General features: G+C 43.9%; 1 protein-coding gene across 7 annotated transcripts in view; it reads right to left on the bottom strand.

Moving 5' to 3' along the window:
- Nucleotides 1-958: 958 nt before the first annotated feature.
- Nucleotides 959-21,986, bottom strand: part of casz1 (castor zinc finger 1) — a 77,787-nt gene continuing 56,759 nt past the window's right edge. For 4 of the 7 annotated variants that reach the window (XM_029435749.1, XM_029435750.1, XM_029435751.1 and 1 more), the window contains 14 exons: nucleotides 21,371-21,535; nucleotides 19,588-19,760; nucleotides 18,028-18,890; nucleotides 14,374-14,506; nucleotides 13,888-13,951; nucleotides 12,746-12,909; nucleotides 12,324-12,446; nucleotides 11,897-12,217; nucleotides 11,603-11,801; nucleotides 10,592-10,763; nucleotides 8,888-9,036; nucleotides 7,959-8,154; nucleotides 6,770-7,117; nucleotides 959-6,033 (listed from right to left, as the gene is read on the bottom strand). In XM_029435749.1, coding sequence (XP_029291609.1) covers nucleotides 4,763-6,033; nucleotides 6,770-7,117; nucleotides 7,959-8,154; nucleotides 8,888-9,036; nucleotides 10,592-10,763; nucleotides 11,603-11,801; nucleotides 11,897-12,217; nucleotides 12,324-12,446; nucleotides 12,746-12,909; nucleotides 13,888-13,951; nucleotides 14,374-14,506; nucleotides 18,028-18,890; nucleotides 19,588-19,760; nucleotides 21,371-21,535 — 4,341 coding nt within the window. In that variant the 3' untranslated portion in view covers nucleotides 959-4,762. The remainder of the gene's footprint in view (nucleotides 6,034-6,769; nucleotides 7,118-7,958; nucleotides 8,155-8,887; nucleotides 9,037-10,591; nucleotides 10,764-11,602; nucleotides 11,802-11,896; nucleotides 12,218-12,323; nucleotides 12,447-12,745; nucleotides 12,910-13,887; nucleotides 13,952-14,373; nucleotides 14,507-18,027; nucleotides 18,891-19,587; nucleotides 19,761-21,370; nucleotides 21,536-21,986) is intronic. The other 3 variants (XM_029435754.1, XM_029435755.1, XM_029435752.1) reach the window with 2 other exon arrangements.

The raw sequence follows: 21,986 nt of genomic DNA, 5'->3' as shown, positions 1-21,986 counted from the left end.
TGTGTGATGTATGGCACATTTGTAGTTAAATATACTCTATTTAGGTCTATATGTTATTGTTACAATACATATATTCATGTCTTCAAACCCAGTATTGTGTATGTTTTTGATATTGTTATATGATAGCTCATACATCTGATACTTCTCTCATTTGTTATTATAGTATACTGATATTTTAAAATGTGCACTTATTCTATAAGGCATGTCAAATGTGTCTCACAATCAGCTCATTATCTTAAATGTAATCTGATCTTTTATATATTTTATATAAACTTAAAATGTTCCAACGTGTCACTATTAGTTGTGTATAAATGATGTTTCATCTGTCTGTATATTGTGCCTTTTTGTTGCAGCAGTAACCTTACAGGTATTATTATAGTTTCATCTTATATGCTCACACTCTCTGGCTTCTTTGCTGGCACATTCTTCTCTGTGGCTATATTACTGCAGGACTCAGGGAACAGGCAGGCGGCGAGTCCAGGGCGGGCAAATCTTCATAAATCCTTCCACAGTGGCTACCCTCTTCAGACTCCGCTGTATAATATCTGTCTTCATCTAAGAGTGCACAGACCCAGCCACCTGCTTTTCCTCTGTCCCCCTCCCCCCTCCCTCCACGCTTTGTGAACTTAATAAAAGCTGCCATTAAGCAGCGCTTCATCTGTTTGGGCCCTAATCTGCCTTATAGGCGTCATGTGACCACATATGCAGTGCACACCTGTCGTGTGTTTTCCCAGCCCCGACTGTCGCCTCTCCACACTGCTCACTCAACCTGTTCCTGGCACATCAACCCTCTGCGTGTCAGCGGCGGCCGGCACACACGCACAAATTGTTGGCACTTGTTATATATACGACATGGTGTTGTGTTTTGTGAAAAGGTAGAAAGAATACATGTGCTGAAAGATGTGTCGTACTCTTCTTTGACATTCAAAAAGACATGAACACGGAAAACAGGCCTAAAGTCGTTCAATATGTTTTTTATTTCACTGAGTGAAAAGCTCAATCTTTGCATAAGACATGCAGAAACAGAAGAAAAACATAAATATAGCACAATGAAGATGAACAGCACTGTTATCCAAGTGGAAATAAGCAATACGACAAGAATGAATGGTAGTGCTGAGGGCAACAAATTCAAGTAGACTTTTAAAAAATTGCTTCATTGTCTGCTTTTCATATAAAATGTCTCATGAGTCTAGCCAAATTGAACGCAAACGGGAGATGGCTTTTAGTCCAAAAGTGCAATATATTTTACAAAGTCTAAAATGTTGCTCTGTTTATCCAGGACGCTGCAGTAAGCAGGAGGCTTTCATATTACATTTTTTCCCAGCAGTAGAAATACATCTCAGTTTATTTCCCCACCACTTTTTTATACCATCCTTTTTACTCGGTTAATTAAAACAGTAAAATGATCTGTCGTCTCGGCAGCAGCCTATGCAGGGTTTGGAGGTCGTTTCCGTCTGGTTTTTGTGTAATATAATTTTCATGTTTATTCTTTTTTTTTCTGGTAGATTATATACAGGATGCCAGCTGGCTGACAGATGGTGATGCCTTTACCCGAAATGTTTTTCTCTTTTTTTTTTTTTTTATTAAAAAAAACATCACAAGGAAGAGAAGGAGGAAGGACAGGAACAGCTGTAGACGAAGGGACAGAGAGAACCAGCACACTGGCCACTGGGTGACATGAGGGAGTGGGAGGAGAACCCAGCACATGGCTCAAGGCAAAAAAAAGAAAAAAACAGAACTAAAAAAAACAAATGTGCCCTGTTAACACTGAACAAGACACAGAGAGCCATCTTGTTAGCAGTAGCAGGCCTCTAAATCTCCCTAATGGTCCTCGGCTCTGATCTTGTTCTCGCACCAGAATGTCAAGCATGAACAACGGGCGACCCCAACAACAAATATTGTTGATTCCTCTACCTGCATGAATGCAGATGTTTGTTTTTTGTTTGTTTTCATCAAATTCTGTGACAGAAAAGTGTCCCAGTTGGGTTTAAAGCGGAGCAAAGCAGGGAAAAGGCGCACAAGGTCATGAAATATGAATCGAAACTCTGAGCAGCTGGGACAGAGCCACAGGTCTGTGTTCTTACAGCCGTGGCCTATCTGTCTTTCTCAAGGAGGACACACACACACACACACACACACACACACACACACTTCAGTAGTGTCACTGACAGACAAACAAAAAAGAGACAGAGAGATCGCTGCTGTGACCTTTTGCCCTGCTGGCGTCCAGCAGCACCTTTCCCCCTCCACACGTGACCCAAAATGTCCTCAGACTGAAGTACTATCAATTACTACATGTGTATTGTTATAACAATTATAGTTTCTTTATTTTCAACTTTTTACAAATCCTGCTATTTTACACACACACACACACGCACACACACGCACACACACACACGCACACACACATAAACTGATTTCAAGTGCACAATGTCTCCCAGACCCGACAGTTATCTGATGAGCAGCCAAACAAACGTGGCGACGCCTCTGCTCTGCAGCGTCCCGGGAGACAGCTCAGTCTGTGAACGAGGCATGCCCACAGCAAAGTAAAAATAAACCAAGAATTTCAATTCATGAGGAAAAACAAAACAGAAGCGCACACATAGCAAAATGACAATGATTAAAACGAGTTATTAAATAAAACAGAAACATCGATGAATTAATTAAAATCAGTGTATTTTAGTTTGAGCTTCTGACATAGTTTGGAAAAAGAAAGATACTGCAAACATAACGGAATCTGCCAACGCTACAGTAGGAACAACCTTTTCCAAAAAAATCTGGGGTACTTAAAAAAGGTCACGCACACAAGCAAACTATGTTGAGGCTATTTGAATTTTTAACTTTTTATTATTCATTTCTCCTCTTAACGGTTTTCTTTTTAAAGGAAGCTGTTCATCAAAGAGCATTTTGTTCATATATAGTTATTTTTTACAGAGGAAAATACTGTACAACCTTTTTTTTCTTCTCAAAACAATATCTGGAGGAATATCATCTACACACACATTTATTCCCTATATTATGATCGTTCCTTTCAAATGCCAAGCTCAGGAGATAATTCATGATCAGTGTGTCCACGTCTCTGTCGAACATATTCGCTCAATATAAACCAGAGGGTGGCTTTGACAGATTTATAATTTAGTACTACAGTAAGTGAGCATTGCCATGAACTTCTTAAGAATTCATTTAAAATCACAGTCCGTATTAGTGTTTCTCATCAGCGCACCGTCTTTCTGGTGCACCCATTTCCTTTTTTTTTTCTTTTTTCTATAAACCTGTCGAATCACAGAAGCAAAAAAAAAACAACCAGTCTTTAAATAAATCACAGAACGACAGTTCTTTGTCACACTAACATCTATTTGTGCATTAAAGCAAAAGTGAACTAAAACAACATCTTTAAAGCAAAATTCCCTATTAAAAGATATATATCATATATTTTTTTTCAGACGGTAAAAATGAACCTAAAAAGTGCAATAACACCCTAATATTTCTCATTGGAAGGTCACATAAATATTAAATAAAATCCGTTACAACAGGAGCTCAACCACAGCCATAGTGAATGGAAACAAAATGCCGGTGAGACATTTTCGGTCTGTAAATTTTCAACATAAAACACACTCCCTGACGCTTCCCCCTCGCTCTGAGTGACTCATCATTTCCTGTGGTCAGTGTGACCCCCCCCACATCCTGACTCCCCGGCCGTTAATCACAACCTCGCCTGCTTACAGATCGATATGCTTCTGACTAACAACACAACGAAACGACATTGTAATGCAAAGATGCAAATGGTAACAAAAATATTTTTAAATATGCTTATGAGTTTTCTATCATCATCATCGTAAATCATCGTGGTCAGCTAATATAAAAGTGCACTATCCACACACAAACTTGATTCCTCCGCAGGGGGTAAAAGTACAAGGGCTGAGCTTGGTTTTGATGCTAGTCGAACATTTCTAGCAGAATGTCAGAGAACTGTTGGGACCGGCGGCTTGCTGGACGCCCGACTGCCGACACTGACCAAGTATTTACTGGTCAATTCATCATTGAGAACAAAGAAAAACATCTGAGAGAGATGGGAACAAGCAAAATGTAACTCACTGTTCTCTCAGTGTCTCATTATAATAATAATTAATAATAATATTAATACAGGAAAAAAAGATCAACCGTTTGAACGCATCCTGTTTCCCCTTAGTGATTCACGTCCCTTTGTCTGTCTCCACGGCCCTGCAGTTCATGTCGCCTGTGCCAGCAATTTCCTTTTGTATATCATCGTTCACACACACACACTTACATATATAGTTATATAGAGAGATTTGTTTTTGTTTTTCGAACATTTTCTTTTTTTAACCACACACAAAAAAGTGAAAAAAATTCAAATAAATTAAAGTCAAACATGCACGCACACAAAAAGACTGATGTGTAGTAAAATGCTTTACATTGCTGCCCCGTGTGTAAACCAGGGCCTAATTCTGTGTGTCTCCGTTCATATTTTTTAATGCATAATTGAATTAATAATGTTGGTCATCTTGTAAACATCATAATAAATCATTTTGGGCCATCATTTTTCTCCACGCTGTTGTTGTTTTTTGATGTCATCTGAAGTCTCTAAACATGATAAATGAGGCCACTTTCATTTTTGTTTGTTCATAGTACACGGAGTACACGGAGTACACAGAGTACACGGAGTACACAGAGTACACGGAGTACACGGAGTACACAGAGTATTTCTTCAGTTCCTACAGTCACTAGTAGTTTTTTTTTTTTTTCATGGATCAACGTCTTGCTTTTCCAGTCGGGAAGTATCAGTGTGGTTAACGGAAGCATCAAAACTCTCGCCATTGTCCTTTTCACCGTCAGGCTCCGCCATCGAATCGTCATTCGAGTCAGTGTTGAGCCCTGCCTCCTCCTCTTCCTCCTCCTCCTCCTCATCTTCCTCCTCGTCTGCGTGCGCCTCCTCCTCTGGCGACAGGTCATCTTCAGCCTCTCCGGATGTTCCTGTGGTGTCGTCCTGAGCTGCCGGCAGACCAAACGGCGGTGCCTGGTTGTTGCTAGATCGCGCTACATCGTGGTGCATTCTGGTGCTGAGGTCCAGTGAGTCGCTGAGACCCAGACCGGCTGCATTCTTCAGGAAGAACAGGCAGCTGCTGGTGTCGGTGCCCAGGTTGAGGGAGCCGTCCAGGCTGATGGAAGATGGCGCGTACAGGTGGTTGTACTCGGACCCGATGCCGCCTGTTGGGTAGAGCATGGAGGGAGCGCTGCTGTTAATGCTGCGGGACAAGCCGTGGAAGTCACTCGGTGAGGAAGTGGAAAGACCCATGGAGGCTGGAGGGACCGCAGACACACTTCCTCCCAGGTGGTGCACCCCTTCCTGTTTGGGCGACACAGACGGCAGATCGCCCCGCTCCTGTTTCTCGTGCTTCCTCTTGTGGGAGTCCATCTGGGACATTCCCACCACCGTGTGCTTACACTCTGGGAACGTGCAGTGGAAGTGCGAGCACTTGAGCTTATATTTGCAGTCGGGAACCTCGCAATCGACGCTGGAGCTGAACTGGCAGAAGCCGGCGGCGCTGATCACATCTTGTTTGCCGTGGTGCTTGCGGTGCGCCGTCACCTTGGTGCTGTCGGTGCAGCGGAAGCCGCAGCGCAGACAGTGGAAGTGGGTGCTGTTGCCTGAAAACTGGCAGTCGGGGAAGTTGCAGCTGAGTGAAGATTTGAAGCGCTTGAAGTCGTCCAGGACCAGGTTGTCCACGCGGTCGTGGTGCTGCGCGTGCTTGTACATGTGGGTGCGGCCGCAGAACTTGTAGCCACAGTTCTCACGCGTGCAGTGGTAATGGGTCACCTTCAGAGAAAACTGGCATCCCGGATCCTTGCAGTTCTCGTAGAGGTCATAGCGCCGGAAGCCCTCCAGCATCATCCCCTCATCCAGCATCTTACGTGACGATGCGGTCTTGCGCCGCTTGCCGAACGGTGACATGTCCTCGATGATCCAGAAGCGCTTCTTCGCACCAGTGGCCGTGGGAATGGAGATGGTGTTGCCTGAAAGAAGGAAGGAAGCAGATTAAACAACACATCACTTGGTTCACAAAGTAAAACTACAAGCAAATTATATTGCAAGACCTTCCTGGTTGAAACTCTAATGTGCAACGTTAAAACTGGTTTGCAGCTGAGCGAGCACAGAGAGCCACACCATTTTTATTCCTAATTCCCAGAATGATTCAAGGAGGGGGGGAAATGACAGATTAACTTTGGAACATGACACTTTTACAGGGTGTCTCTCGCCCCCAAACAGAGGCGGAGCTGTGGGTCTTAACCGACCCTCTTATCTCCACGTTGTTTTATGAGGGGCACCCACCTTTTGCTACACCCTGGGGTCACTGCTAATGATGTGATCCCTGTAATGCAAGACAGGAAGCAGTGGGCCTCGATAAAACTTGAGGCGTGATTAAAATAGGAGGCTGCATCAGCAGCCTTGTTAATGGAAGCTAAACAAGGCCCAGGCTCCGAACTACAGGTGCTAATGGTACTGCTCTGTGCCGAAATCTAGTAATACTAAAAGTGAAAATACACGCAGAGGTGTAGGTGAGGTAACTATACACATTTACTCTGTTGCTCTACCCCACTCAGTAAACACATTTCTACATTTGTTGCATGCTGAAAGCCCTTTTATTTCCCGTCTTTCCACAACAATACTGCAGAGAATCACAGTTAAATACGGCACAGGACTCAATTGAGACTGACAGCTGCAGTGTTGGTTTGCACCGGGGATAAGTACCTGCAGCATCCTGCACTATAGGGACGTCATTTTTAACCGGAGACGGAGTGGCAATGATGGAGCTGAAAGCTGGTGTGTTGGTTGGCATGACAACACTCCGAGTGGCTCCCAGAGAGGCGCTGAGCAGAGAGTATGACAGACAGGATGGAGAGAGGAGGTATGGGAGTGAGGAGAGAGGAGGTCGGAGGAGAGCAGGAGAGAGGGATGGGGTCTGGGACTGGAGGCCAGGCTGAGGAGTGGAGCAGAGAGGAGGTGGCGGAGGAGGAGGGGAATAAGGAGGTGCATTGTGGGTAGCGCTAGTGTCAGCAGGGGTGCTAGGAGCAGAAGTGGTGCCGGGCCAGCCTTGTCCTGGAGAGACAGGTCGACCAGAGAGGGTGAAGGACAAACAAGAGGGGAAGAAACACAAAGACGGGTTCACACACAAGAACAAGGGCCAAATCACACACACACACACACACACACACACACACACACACACACACACACACACACACACACACACACACACACACACACACACACACACACACAGAGGGATGGGAGGTAAAAAGGGAAAGATACAAGATAAGAGAATGATACAAAATGAGGCCCATTCAAGACAAGTAAACCCAAACACCAGCCAAAACAACAATGAGTCGTGGATCATATTGGCAACACATGGAGAAATGTGAAAATCACAGGCAGGCTCAGATTTAGAAAAAAAGCAGAGGAGAATCTGTTTCCTCAGTAAGTTTTAAGGGGAAAGGAGGCGGTTTCTCCTTTCCTTCCCTTTCTCCCACAATTCAAACTACTAAAAGTGCTAAAGTAGACACAAAGCCACCGGGATGATCTCTGGCCAAAGGGAAATGTAATAAGCTACATACAGTGCAATAACTCAAACCACTGATGTGCAAAATGGATGTTTTATGAGGATGACCAGGCAAACTGCAAAAGACCTTGTCCACGACTCAGAACATAAGAATACAGCGCTGTCATCAAGCTCGTGTATTATGACTGATGTGTCATTATGTTATTGATTGAAGAATGAAATGACAAGTTGCTGGTTTCTGGGTGAGGCGGATGAATGTGGACTGAGTGAAGCCTGATGTACGATGCTGAGTGCAAGAATGGAAAACTTGTATTCACCTTTTAGACTAAACTATATCAAAGCTCCACATGCAGCTGGTATTTATTTTTCACATCTTCTCACCTGCTGGAGAGCCATCGTTGGCTACAGGTGTGCTGGTGCCGCTCCGGTCCTGGTTGGAGGACTCGGAGGAGAGGCCCAAGGGGCTGCCCCCCCCTCCCATGTAGTCCATGTAATCATCAGTCTCATCCATGAAGCTGGAGTTCATACCAGGATGGATCATGCCGGATCCATCTCCCCTCTGACTGAGTGGCATCCCCTAGAAAACAAAAAAACTTTATTGTAAAGGGACAAACGTTGGCTCTCATACGAGCAAACAAACAGAACTAGAAAATCCACATGTTTGAATCCACTTACGGTACATGAAGCAGAGGTTAAGGTTAAACATTTAATCAAAAGAATGTCATGAGTGATTTGTCACTGACTGGTATGACAGGAAGTGACAAGTGCCCTCTTTTTTGCACCAAATGAACTCGTTACTCTTTTCCCAGAATCTGACTCATAGAGCAGGTAGCACAATAAAGACACGACTAAAGCAACTGAGCTCGGTACACAAGCTGTGTAGACTTTTCATAGCAACACAAAATAAGTACATTTTTAGGAGCCAAAATAAAAGAACTCTGTTCTACCTTTTGCAGTGAAACACTTGAGCAGCTCATTTCTATTTTTCTTTTCCCTTTCTATAACCAGACTTACAGAGCAGTGCTTGTTGGAGCGTTTGTGGGAACATACACTTTAAATGTAACTTCCTTTAAAAACATCTGGGTAACATTCTAAATCCACAAGCCTTAGAAATAGGAAACTAGATCTAAACATCTACACTGCATAAATACAAATACATTCTGCATTTCATCGCTCAGTATGAGGGCGTGTGAGGTACTTGGCTTCGTTAGCATATGTTAGCACCTGTTTTAGTGAACTGAGGCGTTTTCAGATAATTACCCTTTACAGGTTTGGCACATGTCTTATGTCACAGTTTGCGTTGTTTTTACCTGGGACGGGACTCTGTCAAAGTTTTTCCCCAGCATCCGCCTCATGTGTTTGCGTGCGTGCGAAGTCATCTGGTGTTTGAGCAGGAAGGAGAACTGGCAACCATCGCGGATGCAGTGGAAGTGGCTGTTGACTTGGTTATACTTACAACCTGCGAAGAGAAAACAGTAACAGTTTTTAAACTCTCCATTTGCAGATTAATTTATCTTCGGCTCATTGTGAGACGTCTGAGAACAGCTACTGCCCTAAAACGCAATATTACCCGTGTGGCGGTGTTATGATTAGATCAAACACAAAGTGAAATATTTTTAGGTTTTTTTAATTTCAGGATATAGCGCCGACAAAAGAGGGATCGCTTTCAAAGTGTTTGGGAGTGTACATGTAGGAGGAATATTAGATCACTCCGGTGTCACACTGAGCAAGTCAAGGCTTCTGTGCACTAAACCTGTGGAGCTCTTTTATTACACTGACATGCTTTATTCAATTAGGAATTTACATAAATAAATTCTCATTTTCTGTGGGCCAATAATGCACACACCCCTGCAAACCAAAGTAAATATACAATTATTACCATATTAAATTCATTTGTCAAAGTATCTCCATTGTCATTTTTCCTTTTGTTCTCCATCGTGCCGCTCTCTGCTTCATACTCTTCTCTTCTTTTCTAGTGTTTTAACCGCTCTAGCTCTAATTGCTTTATGATTTCAAATTAAATGAATGCTCCGTTTTTTTCTGCCTGTTAATCAAATACCATTATATAAAAGCAGGCAGAAATAATTGAAAAAGTAACATGCTGGGCAGGTGCTAGCATGTCAGTAACCATGGCACCCAACACAACACGCCTGTGTCATCAAATAGCTTTTTGCACACACAGAGTTTTAAACACGCAAAGTTGAGCAAATAACAGTAACCCCAGTGAAATGGAGGGCCTTTTGTGAGACAGAAACCAGGTAACATCATCAGCTGTGTTCAGTTTAATGTTGCTGCCATGGATACTGGCAACCCATCAATTCTTTATGACTGGAGTGCGAGCGATGGTAATCCTTTCCCTTTTTTCCACCAGCCCAAACAATACAGTTGGCAGATCAGGCTGGGGACAAAAAACAGCTGTTTAGGGCCTGTTTTTGTTTGCTTTGTTTCTGCGTTCTGAAAAGCTTGTGTAACCGCCTGAAAAAAACAGATCACTTTTAATTCATTTCGGTGTGATGGCAGCGGTGGCTGTGAGGCGCAGCTTCAGAACACAAACAGGCTAAACCAGACAAGCCGGATAATTAACAAACACAAACCTAATTGCTCATTTCTGACAGGGGCAAAGGGAAGAAGAAAACAACCTGGATGTGATTGCCCCCCTTTGACGTTATTGCTCATATAGTACAGGCAAGACTACCTTTGGGACTTGAAGTGCCATTGTGAATATGCAAAACAGAGCAACAAAACCTATGAGGCAGACTTGTTTCATGCCTCTTAAACAACTCACAAAGCAGGACACTGTTTGCCAACACTGGTCTGTCTCCCTTTGTAAACACAGAGAATATCCTCTTGCAACAGCCACAAAAAAAAATCAATCTACATCTTTCTCAAATTAACGCCTTTAATCCTCCTTCTGGTGGAACTTTATTAAAAGCTGGAGTGTTTCAGCTGACACGGCAAAGACAGAAAGAGACTAGACTTATACTATACTTATATCAGAGGGGATTTATTCTTACCCAGCCTCCCACACACCTCCCTCTTGGTGAAATATTTGAAGCCATTGGCGGCACGACGCTCCGCCTTCTCGTGCTTCTTGACGTGCCATGGCAGCTTGGTGGTAATGTTAGTGACAAAGAAGCAGCCAGGCCGCAGACAGTGATAGTGGCCCCTCATTCTGAACTCGCAGTGCTGCAGAAGAAACACATCATTTCCAATTTCATCAGTTAAATGTGCTGAATGTTTGAAAGCCAAAGGAGTTGATTAATATGATTTGATCTTTCCTTGTGTGCACAGTAGAAGTGAACACTTCACACACTTTCTCCTAAAACATAATAAACACCTCACAGCCTTTTTCTTTCTGGTCATTTGGAACATCCCACATTTCTAAGCACCAAGACTTTTTATTTTTTAAATCCAGGCTTTCCTCAAACACCCCTCCGTTCCAACATGTCTGTACACCACCATCTGTTTGTGAGGCCCAGGTCCCTGAGGACCGGGCCAAATAAGATCTGCTCAGTTCAGGAGACGGAGACTAAGGGGAGGAGAGGAGGGGAGAGGAGGAGGAGGAGGAGGAGGGGGGAGGGAGGGACTTTTTGTGAGAGGGGTGATTTTCGACACATTAATGAATTCATTTAAATGGTTTTCCAAATACGGGCTCATGAGAGCAGGCAGGGGCTGCCATTTAGGTTTCATTTGCGAAGCATTCCCCTGATTTTTGCCCTATTCCAGACAGCCTTGTTTACTGTGCAAGTGACAATGATTTATTGGGTAATATCAGCTAAATTGGCCTTTTCTGAGAGGAGAATGCGGCAGTCAAAATGACATCATTGACATATAAACAGGCATTACTGGGGTGAGTCGACTGTCTTTTGCAGCAGAGATGGAAGACGGAGAGTGGCGGTTGTGAAAGCCTTGAGTCAAATAACCTCAAATACTGGTCTAATAGATAGCATACTTCATGCTTAGAAAACTCTGGGAGATGACAGTCGGTGATTCAGCTCCTGGCTGAGTTACCAAGCGGCACTCACCTGGTTGGGGCAGAGACACTGGAGAGAGTAGTAGGCAAACTGGTCACGGACGTTCACCAGGTTGTTGTTGGGGTTGATGTGGTCCAAACAGTGGGACTCGGCCTTGCCGGACGTCTTGCACACATACTTGCAATTCCCAAACAAGCAGTGGAAGTGGAACTTGTTGGAGTATTTACAGTCAGTAGCCAAACAGGGATCACTGGATGAACAAAAATGGAAAATGCACATTAATCAACATATGGTGAACATACTGCAACTGCAATGTAACAAGAGGCAAATAAATGTTTCTCTTACTTTTCCTGGAACTGCAGGAAACCCGGTTTGACTTGTGGTTTAGCATTCTCCAGAGAGGTGGTGGCCAGCGGAGAGTTGGCTGGCAGGTTGGGCATCGAGGCCGACATCTGAGGGATGCTGCCGGTCAGCTGCTTCCAGGCCAGCAGGGAGGGAGGAGGAGAGCCGTATCCACCAGAGGAGGTGAGGTGTGCCACATCCATGGAGGGATTGTTGGCCATAGAGACGGGGGCAGCAGGCTGCAGCGAGGCACCCTCACTGGAGTCCTTGCCCTCACTGAAATAAGGCTCCGACTTCACTTTCAACGTGGCCCGGAGGTGGAAGCTAAAAAGAAACAAGATGGAAGCTCATTTCTATGTTGATCAATAAAGCCAAAAGCTCAATTGTGGAAAGATAATATTTTCTGATTATGAACCAGTGGGACACTCACTTAGCATGTTTTATGGCCCCATCCACGGTACTGAAGAGTGCACCACAGTCCTCTACCACGCAGTGAAAGTGCACTTTCTGAAGGAAGTCACACTGGGACTCACAGTAGTCATCTGTGTCAAACCTTTACATAGACAGATAATGTAGACTGTAAATGTACTGCCTTCTCACAAAGATGACAAATGTGAAGGACAACTGGTTTGACTCGTGATCTGACAGTAAACATCGTAGGTCTGGTGTACTGTAACTCATTTCAAATTCCTGCAAGACCAGATTCTTTATGTTTCAGGGAGTTTCCAGTAATGCAGTGGCGTATTTCCAGAAAAATGCCTTTTATGTACAGTACAGTGTTTTCTCGCTACCAAAATGAATGAGTCTAACTAAGTGAATGAAACTACAGTGACTCTTTCTCCACGTTTTTACCTGCGGAGGTATGTACTCCAGATCTCAGTCTGTTTTTCTGGCAGGGGCCTCTTCAGCACTCTGTTCAGATACTGTGCTGCCTCCGAGGTGTTGCCGCCCTGGCCTGCCTCCAGCTCTGTCGTCAGGTTCATGGCGTTGAACAGTGCAGGGTTCACGTGTGACATCTACAAAACACATAGCACATAAACAACCAGCTGCTGGGTTAGCTGAACATACGTATTGGGCACTTGCATATGTTAATGAGAGTGTGAGAGTTTATACACACACACACACACACACACACACAAATGTTTTGGCGAAGCAAAAAAGCGCAGCCAGATTTACAAACATCCAGGCTTTTGCTTGAGTGCAGGCCAAGCGTGTTTGCCAAGCGTCCCCTGGGAGCAACAGTTAACCCTTTTATGTGATGCGGAGGCTTGAATCAAACACCCAAAAGTTGACGTGACATGAGGAACTGTTCGACAACAGGTCTTCAAGCTTCTCTACTGTCTGGGTTTAATGACTGCTTTGAGGAGAGCAACTCAGAAGTTAAGATGACGCGTGTGTCTGTGTGTGAAGGGGAGGGAGGGAGGACGGGAGGGAGGAGGGCTTGACCAGTTGGCAAGGGTAAAACAAAGGGAGGCTGATCTGTCATTACATCATCAATGTGATGGAAACCAACTGGCACATTTGTATCAATCAGATAAGATGTATGATTAAGACAATGGCCATTTTAATCTTCACCAAAAAAAAACTACATTTCCATGCGCTACCATTTAGACTTGGTAAAAAATGAGGGCAGCGCCTTCCTGTTGTTTTTTTCTCCTCTGACTTTTTAATCAAATAATTTACAAACTCCATAAATAAATGGAGAGCGAGGCGGGAGAAGAAAAAGTATAAAGGGGGAGAAAAAATGGACGGCGAGTTCAAAACAACTCATCAAAAAACAAACATCTCTATATATCTGGCATGGCACCCAGCTACTGCTTCATTATATTAATTTGTGAGAGGTGCAGTGAAAATTACACTGTATGAAAAATGGCTGGAAAATTTAAATGATACAAACTCATCTTATTAGCGGTGAAACATTAAAAAACAAACAGGCCCCTCCGTGTCCCGCTAATTTGTCTTGGGATGAAAGGCGTTTGATGGATGGATCTTACCTTATTCATAAGCGAGGATAAAAGAGATGTATTCCCGGGTACAGGGTGTCCGTTTGATTCATTACTGGAACAAGGAAAATGAACAATGTTTAGTCAAGATTTGCATGAGAACAGTAAATATTACTATTTATCACGAAGGTGTGCCTGTATAATGAAGAAGAAAAATGCTGTCTTCTTAAGAAATAAGATCTACTGTTAGTCGGAGGGAAGATTGGGGTTGACGTTTTATATAAACATCCTTCTCGCACAAATATTGAGAAATATGTTGAGGGTTTTATAATTGTATGCACATGTATATAAATGAGATATTCTTTGATAAATAATTGCGTACATAACCCTGGCTGCCAAGACTGTAGAAATCATCTATCAATCAGAGAAACCGTATTTCCTTGTTGATTTATTTTGTGAATATATTAGGTGAATTTACAACAAGAATCAACGTTTTCCATATAGCATTAACCCTCTACACTCCATGCAGCTATGTACCTGTGGTCTTTCTTGCTCAGGTCCAGGCTGTGCTCCTGCGTTGAGTCTTGGGAGGCCCCAGAGTTGATGTCCATTGGCTCCTGCTTCACTTGAACCAGATTGAACTGGCTCGCTAAAGCCGACTGCCCATTCCCTGAGGATCAAGCAAGAGACGCAGATGAGAGAAGTGACAACAAAGTTATTGTTGGTCAGCATTATTACCCTATGACGAGATCCAATCTGACTTCTCTCCTGGCCCGAAAAGAATACTCTGAGTGATAATTATTGTGGAATTATGTCAGGCCGTCAAGCCTTTTAAATGGTGATTGAGAGGCGGGAGATATGAGGGAAAAAGACTCCTTTTTCTGCAGCACTTGTCACAACTCATTTGCCAGGCTGCCTCTTAACTGGTCATTAAGTGAGATGCTAATGCTGAGGGAAAGTGGCAGTCTCAGATTGGCCACCCCCCTCCCTTCCCACCTTCCCAGGCTGCTCGTTGGCCTGACAACGGACAGCAGCCAATGCCACTGAGCGTACCCACAAGGAACAGGGGTGCTATGTCGGTCAGATTGGAGCTGACAGCCAATCAGATTGGTTCAAATAGCATGACCTCTTGATCACATTCTCCTTCAAATAGGTATTCAGTGGATGCTGTGAGTGGGGACACGAGCGCTGAAATGAAATAAATAAAGACCTGGGGACAACGTGGGGTAAAAATGCTGACAGGAAGGTGAATTCTGCCCCAACCTCCGATCCCCAAGGGATTGAAATATGAATTTGTCCTGGGGCTACACAGAGAAAGCTGGGCTTTTTGGAAGACAATAAGTGGTGTTTTATTTAAAAATAATAATAATATGTGAGCGGGAGGGGTGACCCTGGTGTAGCCTCTCAGACACTGTAAGACTGAGGAGCACCGGCGGCAGTGATTGGTTTGGTGAGGGTTCTGTTGTTTAGGAATCAGGGCTGGTGCTGAGGGATTGTGACAGGCAAGGTCATGGGTAACCAAGTGTGTGCCCTTGGCCCTCAGCCTGGTGAGGCTCCTCTCCCGTTTTCTTTTTGTGCTGGAGAGAAAACAAGACCAGCCTACGTAAGGGGGAAACCGACCAGAGTTCCCCCCTGCTACAAGATGACCCAGAGACATATCAGGCAGGATAGGAGTGGAAAAGCTGGTCTTGGGCCTTGTCAGCTGAAAGCTCGGAGATGAGGAAGTGTCAGTGTCAGTTCAGTTTGACAACGGCTGAGGTTGGAGGGGCTGGAGGTGGGACCGGGGTGGGGCTAAATGAAAACAGCAGTCAAACACTTTTGCGTCTGGTTTGAGGTCAGTGAATGCTTACCAAGTCTCCGTCCAGCACTCCCCCCCCCCCCCCCCCCCCAACTTGATAAGAGTACACCCAAAATTAACCAGCCAGACAGATCCTGCCTTGTCATTGACAATTAAATCAACTCTCAGACCAAATGAGAGCACATTATATCAAGAGCAGCCAGCCACTATATGATCTACACTCATCAGGCAGACTAAAGCATTCCTTCACTATATCAGAGTTGACTTTTAAAGGTGGATTTCAATGCAAAAGTCTCTTATTCTGTTGCACATCCAGACGTTATTTTTTTCTATTTTCTTTTCCCAAAGAGAGAGAACAAATGAGTTTGACTCAAAGCAGCTTCTTTTTGGAAATTATCCAGGAATAATGTATCACCATGTAATTACTCCGGATAAGATACAGAGCTTGTGAAAGATCATTTGTACTGTGTGTCTAATTAGTAAACCCTTCAGATGCTTGAATCTCTGGGAAAAACACTTAAGGGTAAATTAGAGCGGAACATTAATAAAAAAAAAAAGAAATACTGAGAAAAATACTGAAAGCAGAAAAATGCACAATTCACCACAACAGAAATGAAGTTTCACAAGCGTGAAGAATAGCCACAAACACTGTGACTTTTCTCACCTTTTTGACAGAGAAGCATAAACCACTTCCTCTTCATTTTAGCCCCAAATGCCCTGTTCTCACATTTTATGAAGTGTGAAATATGAGAAACAAAACCGAAGCTTCTCCTCCATCCTGTATCTGCACTGAACTTTTACCATAACGTACGTGATATAAGGGAGCTCATTTCAAACCAGCTTTGTTATCAAGCAGATAACAACCTCTCAGTGAGACAACGAGAGGGGTGGTGAAGGCACCATCTGTGGAGGCCCCACCCTCAGTGGGGGCCTTCCCAGTGTTCAGACTACCTGCTGGAAGCCCAGAGGTGGAGCTCAGCCTGACAGCCTGGGCTCAGCTCGGCTCCCCGGAGCAGCTGCCCCCTCTCTCTCCCAGGGCCTGTCCTGCTCCAGGAACACCACCAGGAATTGTAATCCTTCCCAGTCCCAACATCCGGAGACGCTCCCCCTTGCAGCCCCATTTACAATCTGCACCCCACCTGCTCAGGCTCAGCACAGGAGGCCCCACTGCTACTGAATGCAAGATTGTGTGCTGCAGTGCATTATCAATTTAATGCTTTAACTTCATTTTCATTTTCAGAAGCTTTGTTTAGAGCAATATGATAAACATAGACAAGGCAATTACCTCCAAAATTTATGTGAATTGTGGTTATGCTAAATAGATATTGACATGTTTTTGTGAGAACAGAAGGTTTCTAGAAATTCAAAAAGTGTGTCTTTTCTGGTGCATGCAAGTGTGTCTGAGATCTTGTGTCAGAGAAGAAAAAAAGCTTTTTCTCAGCTCTGGTGCATTGAGTCATTTCTGCCTGAGCGATTTCTCTTTTTTTATCGGTTTGCATAGAGGATACGGGAAAAAAAGAAAAACCCAACAATTTTTTTTTGTTATTGCAATTTCTGAACTTAATTTCATTCCACCTCCATTTGCTTGGAACAGGCGCAGACATAGATAAGAGACCAATGATGAGGAAACATGTTCGACACAAGCCCCAGGAGCCCCCACTCCGAACATCATAAGAGACTTTTACAGGCTCTACTCTCCCCTGTCAGCGCATTTATCTCCAAATGGATTGCGGGTATCTAACAAACGATCAACACAATAACAAGCCCAGAGCAGAGGACTATGCCTCCGGTATGCCCCTTTAAGCCAGAAAGCGGCAGTTTTTCTGTCTTTCTCTCCGCTGTGGGATAGTGATAGAAATGACCTCTGAGTGCACTCTCTGTGCTCTGGCTGTAGTGGAGTGAAGTCCACACACACAATAAAGGATCTGGCTTTCAGTATACATGCAGTAAATTCTCTTTAGACACTGACAGAGCTCCAAAGGTTATTGTTTGTCATATATTTCAATACCTTTGTCTATTAATAGAATAACAAGCAAAGCTAACCTTTACAATTGACTGCCAATTTATTCATGGGTTCATAATTTGATTGTGTGTTAAACTGGTGCTGAATTAATCTGTCACTTATTTTTTAGATTAATCGATTATCAAAGATTGCTTGTTTTATCTGACCACCAATGCAAAACACAAAGATAGTACATTTACAATAACATAAGGCAAGCATGAGGAAAGCATATTTGAGAAGCTGGACCCAGCTAATATGTTTAGCTTAATATATAATATATAACAATTATTTGATGAGCATAATTGTTTGAGTACAAATGTTTTCCATTGTGTAATTGGTCAAGTATCCACATACATTATGTACAAGGATGGCGATTTGTGAAGTGACTAACCTATGCCTGGGTTGTTGGAGGGCTTCAGGGCAGCAGCTGCCAGTCTGGCCATCATAGGTGATATCAGACCTTTGCTTGCCGAGATCTTCTCCATGATGGAGGAGGTGGTGAAGGATGTTGGGGTAGAGGCCATGGCTCCGTCTGCACCCACTGTGGAGTAACCCTGGGTCAGTGAGTCGGTGGGCATGGAGTGGGCCCCAGAAGTTACAGCTGATATCAGGCTAGCGGCTTGCAGAGGAGGTTGGAGAGACATCCTGGGTATGAGGGGGAAGAACGGGTTGGAGGCGGCCATGCCGCTGTTGGAAAGAGCAAGGGCCACCGGCATGTTGCTGGGAAGGGCCTGGGACAGCAGGTTGGACATACCCACACAGGGCAGCGAGGATGTGGGTTTGAGGGAGTGGCCCGAAATAGAGGAGGCGGAGACAACAGTGGTGGGCGTGGCCAACAGGTGCGATATAGTGGTGGACTGCTGGGTTGTAGGCGAGGCACTCAGGCTGGAGTTCTTGCTGCTAATGGTCGAGAAGTCCATCAGGTCATCGTTGCTCGATTCATCTGGCTCATCCTTTGGCACCAGGTAGGCGGAAGACAGGCCCATGACACCGGAGGAGCGGATGTGCCGGCGCTCGTGTTTGCGCTTGTGAGAGGTCATCTGGCTAGTGGAGGTAAAAGTGAAGCCGCAGCCTGAGCGTATGCAATGGAAGTGGTTGGTGGCTTTGCTGTACACGCAGCCCTCGTACTTGCACTCCTCATACTTATAGAACTTCTTGAAGCCATCTTTGGCATAGGCATCATCCTTGATGTGGTAGCTCTTGTGCTTCTCAATGTCACACTTGTTCTTGAAGGTGAATGTGCATCCTGGGCGCCTGAGAAACAGAATGGAAAACAAAGGGAAGACATGATTCGCTATGATGCTCTGTTACAAAGCCTCCTCAGTACCTTGGTACAGTTGGGAGTCATGGAGAGGGTCCACATGATTCAAATACTTCACAATGGAGGAATAATAAATGAGGCGGTTTGGTAACAGAGCAGCAGCCCATTGACACGTTGCCACCTGCAACCTTTGCCAGAGGGATACATTCCAGGGAGGGAGTTTGATGAATAAACCAAGTGATCTCTATGTCCAATGATAATAGTTCTGTGGTGCATGCTCTTCAAAATAAGAGCGCAATGCTTTTCCCCCCCCCCTTTTTCTTTCCAACTGGGATTCTGTGATGTTTAAATATACTAATGGTGCAGGCAGAGAAACAGGGAAGCCATTAGATTAGATTAGATTTCACTTGTGTGCTTCCTATTATTTATTTATTTTTCTATAAGGAACGGGCCCATATTCCATTTCTTCTACTGTTAATTTGTTGCCCTTTATATTTATGTCAACTGCTATTATGAGCTTCTGCAGCTGCGTAAGCAGTTGTTCATATGTCACTACACATTTAATGAGAATAAAAAATATTTTAAAAAAGAAATATACATTTATACTTAAGTGTTTTAAATGCATTCATGCTTATGTACATTTTATAAACATAAAAAAAACATCCACCATATTTGGCCTACAATATTCACCTGCAGTGGAAGTGTGTAGTCTTCTGCCCGTAGAATTGACACCTGACTGTGCCACAGTCCTCAGTGGCACGGAATCTCTGGAAGCCATCGTTGATCAGCTGTGCATTCTTTTTATGGAAGTTTTCATGGGTCATGACATCTGAGGTGCTGGTGTACACCTTGCTGCAGCCCACCTGCAGAGCAAAGACAAAGCATGGCAATCAAAACCGAGATCTGAGTCCACAGCAGACATGAAAGTTTCAGTTTGCAAGAATAGTTTTAAAAAAAGGCAGTGCTTTAAAGAGATCTGATACTGAACAAGCTATGCAGAGAGGCGCTCAGTGTGGTTAAGAAATGGCCTAGAAATGGGCGGAAGAAGATTGTTTTCTCACGTTCACTATTGAATTTGTGGTAATGTGCGCCAGAGCAGTACAAGTTTTAAGTCGAACTCATGAATTGGAAACAGTCTTGTCATTGTGACAATTGGAAAAAAAGAAAAAAGTGACTGAAAGACGCAACGGTTGAAACTACAGTACCTTCCTGGCAAAGCTGCCTTTTAGAAAATGAAATTCATATTTGGAGTGTGACGATGCAGTCACCACGAACTTACTGTAACTCTGAGAACAAATTTGAGAGGTGGAGGGGGCAGGGGAAAGTAAGGACGGGAGTAAGATGACTGTTTTGGTCTTTAGTTTAAAATGTTCTGGTACTCAGGAGCCCTCAGAGCCAACAGAGGGGGGAAAAAACAGGTAATGTTTGAATTAAAAGCAGCAATTGTATATCATCCCTGCCACTTTTCACCCGCACAAACCGGGCAACTTCTCCATATTGAGTCAAACAATGAAAAAAATGCCACTCTGTTTCCCCCCCCCCCTAAATCAAGAGAGCCGATGCCAACATCTGCAGGTTCTCAGGGACTGTTAAAACAAGGGCTGAAATGTCCTAATAACAATTACGCCGTTAGAGGGGTTTAAAAAAGAATATATCTCAAGCCATCCTCCGCTGCGCTGCTGTCCTGTCGGTGAGAAAGCTCTCGGCACAATGACACATTGAAAATAAGCAGATGTAAAAAATTAAACAAATCCAGAAGGCGGAATAATCTTCAACTGGCTGCTTGGTACTAAAAGATGAAAAATGTGTAGTTTATATAAACACCTTACTGAATTTTATCCATGCCAATTAAGGAGCGAGAGAGTGAAGAGGTGGGGAAAGCACAAGCAGCCTCGCGTGTATCACCCCCTTTTCAATTTTCTTTTATTTACATGAGAATATGTTTTGCCAAACCGCTCTTTAAAGACACTTTGGTGTAAATGGAAATAGTGTTGCAACTGTATTTCCATTTTGCAGATGTAGGTATACCGTGTGATTCTAAAACATCCTGTAGTCGTGCACAGTATGTCGGCATCGTCTGTATCATGATACTCTGCAACTGCTTTTTTTTTCTTGCTTTATCCCGTTTTAAACTGTGCTGAAATGATGTCATTGCTGTACAAAGTTGTTTTAATGCTCTTAATGGATACAGAAGCAGGCCTTAGGCTGGACTATATGATCTGGTTTACTGACAACCTTGTGTGGCTCTGGAATGTAAATGATCTTTCACATGTGTTATTAACATACTGGAGTTGTGGGTTATTTTTACTGTATATAATGCTTAAGCACATGTGGCCTTATTTGTAGATATCTTTCTGTTTCAGTGTTTGTGTGCATTTGTGTGCGTGCATGCCTGTGTACTGTACGTATTTGTGGGTTTATTGTGTGTATGTGTGTGTAGGTGGAGGAGGAGGTGTGAGTCTTTGTAGTGTACCTGCATGCAGTGGTAATGGGTGCTTTTTCCATTGAGGTGGCAGCCATGGTAGTAGACACTGCAGTCGTCCAGAGGGCTGAAGCGCATGAAGCCATGCTGCAGAGAGTTGTCCCTCTTCTTGTGCATGTTGTAGTGCCTGATTACATCCTGCTTACTGGTAAACCTCTGCAAAAGGGGAGGGGGAAAAATGTACGGCAACAGGTTGGTGTTTATTTAAACCAGTCACAGAATCAGCAACAAGTCACTTTATCTCTGTGGAAGCAGCAGCTGCAACATGCAGGAGCCAATTGGCAGTTGGTGGGGCTGTGCACATTGCAATGGAGAGGGCCAGGATATCTTTAAAGAGGATGCGTTCTGTGGTTATTGATTTACTTTGCATATCTCAAAGTTGTGTCCTATACAAATGCAGCACCAAAGGCTCTGGGACTTTCTGAGTGCAGGAGAAGCTTCCACATGGAACATGAAGTATGTTCCCCATACACCCACTGTCTCGACATTATTTTTTCCCCTTCCACCTAAATGTTTTTTTTTTTTTAATTAAGATGAATCAATTGACATGCAAGATCACAGTTCTGATGTTTCTGTCTCTGGAAAAATTATGTTCCATGCAGATGGT

The sequence above is a fragment of the Cottoperca gobio genome, chromosome 7, assembly GCF_900634415.1.
Source record: "Cottoperca gobio chromosome 7, fCotGob3.1, whole genome shotgun sequence".
NCBI lineage: Eukaryota > Metazoa > Chordata > Actinopteri > Perciformes > Bovichtidae > Cottoperca > Cottoperca gobio.
This window is presented reverse-complemented; position numbering and strand designations above follow the sequence as displayed.